Source organism: Ylistrum balloti, unplaced genomic scaffold (assembly GCF_031769215.1).
Source record: "Ylistrum balloti isolate Yb309-2 unplaced genomic scaffold, AGI_CSIRO_Ybal_v1 Utg370292, whole genome shotgun sequence".
NCBI classification, from domain to species: Eukaryota; Metazoa; Mollusca; class Bivalvia; order Pectinida; family Pectinidae; genus Ylistrum; species Ylistrum balloti.
Window position 1 is genome coordinate 354,895 of NW_026782221.1, and position 3,170 is coordinate 358,064.

Here is a 3,170-nt window from a genome sequence, read left to right on the forward strand (position 1 = left end):
ATGCCGTACTCTTGTAAGTACTATATAACAGTGACTACAATTATGATTAGATTAATATCACGTGTTCATTTATATTAGAATATAAGCCTTCAGATATCTGATTGTCATTTGCATTATTATACATATTCAGAATTGTATTCCATATCCTCATTATTGTATTCATTCATTTGGCTAATGAAACATAATAACAGATGATGATTAATGAAACATTTGTTTGTGTTCCTTTCATTTCAGTGGAACAAGAAGTTGCAAAAATATTAGAACGGAGAGGCGGTCCTATCGGTAAGGAAGGCAAACTATTCCATATTATTTTATTAATTCTTAACATGCATTTCAAATTGGAGTATCTATAACAACCATGAAATGCCAAAAATAGATACAGTTTCAGAATTTTGGTTTAAAGCAAAAGTAACATACGCATGCTGTTGGAAATTATATTGAAAGCTGAACCATCGTACATGTTGAGGTGTGATCATCAATGTAACATAATCAAATTTAAAGCACGTGTTTTTTGTTGTTCTTTTTTTATAATCATGAATTTAACAAACTTTAAATTTGACGTGCGTATGAAACATATCGTTGAACATTTCAAACTGACAAGGTGTTATCTTACCGAAATCTTCTTATGTGCTTTTTAGTTTGTGATTCTGGTAATACTGGCTCGATCGCATTCGCGTTTGACACCGCTGAAGGCACTACAGACTTCTCCGAGCAGAAAGAATACGCTAAAAAAGTAGTCAAATTCTTACCTGACAATGGAAATATAGCAGTCGCAGGACTCGTGTACGGGGGCTCTACTGCAATCAGTGTCCCATTAGGAAGTGATAAATCATACGACGACCTTGTGGCAGCTATAGGAGGTATCTCTCAAGAACAACATGGCCCACGTGATGAAGCTAAAGCACTTAAAGCTGCTGGCGACCTCCTCATGAAAGAACAATCAGATGTCAAGGCCATCGTTTTGTTCGTTGACGGTTCTGCAAACAACTTAGAAAAAACCAAAGCCGCTGCTGATGATTTAAGAGGAAAAGGTTTCAATGTCTTTCTCGCCTTCCCGAAAGAACTTTTCAAAAAGATTAAACCTGAGCTCCAGGACATAGCATCTGAGCCATTTAGTATGACATTGAATGCCATGAACAGCCTTGGTCTCGCAGAATCACTTGGAATTGTATTTGACGTAAAATACAGTTGTTAGGTAAGTGGAAATATTTCATTTCAGTGTGTATGATATCTATATTAACATGGTGTCTTTTTTTTTGTTCTTAATATTTGTGAAAGATGTTAAGATATTCAGCATGTCAATGTCCTACATTATTATATTACACTTACGTTTTTGTTCTTTTACAAATTCAAAACATGAGAAATAAATGAATATCGTTCCGTGATATACAAATATTCTAGTTTTGTAAAATAGCAAATATTTCTAATTTCAAAATATTACAAACAATTCCGTCTTTATTTAAATAACAGGTCATGCATCTTCTTTTATAAACAGGCAATTCATCCTGGCGTTATTATCGCACTGCCTCTTAGTTCGTAAGCTTGATGTGCCTTAACGTGACGCTATATAGAGAGATATGTAACGGTCAAAGTCAGACATTATCAGAACTGTGTGATGGTAACATTGTAGATACACTAGAGTGAGTAAGTACTTAAAGTGTCATGTCTGCACATAAACGTTACGGAGTGACCAAATTGGTGTGAGATGAGGATAAACAGAAGAATGACTTTCCTATGATATAGCCAAGGACCTATGGACTTGTACTTCACCTGCTCATTACTGTATTCAGCTTGTAAATTAGAATTTACTTTCGTTTCTAAATAAATTATTTCAAGTCACAAGTGTTTCGTATGGTTTAAATTTGTTTTGAAGCTTTTGAAATATACATAGCCCTGGATACATCGCGTTGTCAATGAAGTCAGTTCTTTGTATTTGGTTTCTTTGTTTAAATGTTTGGTATCCACATCATTCATTTTTTATAGTTCTTTGTGCTTTTCATTGTCGTTATTTTGAAGTAATAAGTGTTTCCCTTCAGTGTATACATAAGTTAGCATTATATTTAGTGTCAACATAAGCACGTTTTGTCGTCCACACTTAAGAAATGCATATCTTAAAGTAACGCAAATAAAATACCAAAGTACAAAATTGTACACAAAACGTAATTCATAATCAACATGCATTTCATTAAAGCATAAGATGGAGTAAGGAATATTCAATAAGAGCTATTGCAAAATAGCAATAGTACTCGGACAAAACAGCTGGTGTTTCATGCATTACTGAAGACAGGCTTTCTGACACACAGCTATGCTATCAAGAATATAATACTTTAACTTTATATCGAATAAGAAACGATGCTATTTCCTCCTGAGATCAGTGTGAGAACTAGACCTCTGTTCTGTGGTCCTGAACTTTCATCTCTGCAATATCTTCGTTGTAAAGGTTTATCAGTTATTGACATAGGTAACGGTTAACATGACAAAAAGCTGAAACCTTGATTAAAGCTCAAAGATATGGAAGCAAGAATGTATTTAGTAAAACGGAAAGCTCACAAAAGAGGAAGTACTAACACTGTCCAGCGTCTTTGAATAATGCCTCTGTCGGTTACAGACGATTATGATGATGATGATGACGACGACGACGACGATGATGATGATGACGATGATGATTGTCTTTTATTTCTATGTTTCAAGCTACATCCGGTCCACACACAATTCAACGCAAAAAAAATCTAGCTTGACAATGCAATTGCTACTTTGAAAGAAACAAAACAAATATTCTTGCCTTTTCCCACAGTCGTAAAAAGCAATCATCTCCTGAATTGGTGATTAATTAGATGAAGCTGGGCGTGTTTGATGCTCCTTAGTTTACTTGTTGGTTCCGTTGTTGCATATCTTGTTCTTGTTTCAAAACGTGCCATAAGATTTGCATGGCGGTTGTCGTCGACGAAGCAGAATACGCTTACTCTTCCGGAACACCTGGTTTTATTCTCCATGTATTTTTTTCTGGAGTTTACACGTAAATCTTCTTCATTTTTTTTTCGGTTTTTTTTCCTGGTTTTATTGAATTTGAATTTTGGATTCTGGTGTTGTTGACAATTTGGCATTTTCTTGTTGATATATATATAACACTAAACACATCAGTAAACTTTAATATATTTTATTACAGTTTT

General features: G+C 34.4%; 1 protein-coding gene across 1 annotated transcript; it reads left to right on the forward strand.

Moving 5' to 3' along the window:
* On the forward strand, positions 1–1,767 carry LOC132553005 (uncharacterized). Its single transcript, XM_060217209.1, has 4 exons — positions 1–13; positions 235–282; positions 639–1,195; positions 1,496–1,767. The coding sequence occupies exons 1-3, from the start codon at positions 1–3 to the stop codon at positions 1,193–1,195; spliced, it is 618 nt and encodes a 205-aa protein (XP_060073192.1). The 3' UTR covers positions 1,496–1,767.
* The last annotated feature ends 1,403 nt before the right edge of the window (positions 1,768–3,170 follow it).

Bases quoted from the DNA above. Each gene is read 5' to 3' on its own strand.
- LOC132553005 (XM_060217209.1), top strand. The intron at 283-638 runs GTAAGGAAGGCA...TGTGCTTTTTAG, and splicing joins ACGGAGAGGCGGTCCTATCG to TTTGTGATTCTGGTAATACT.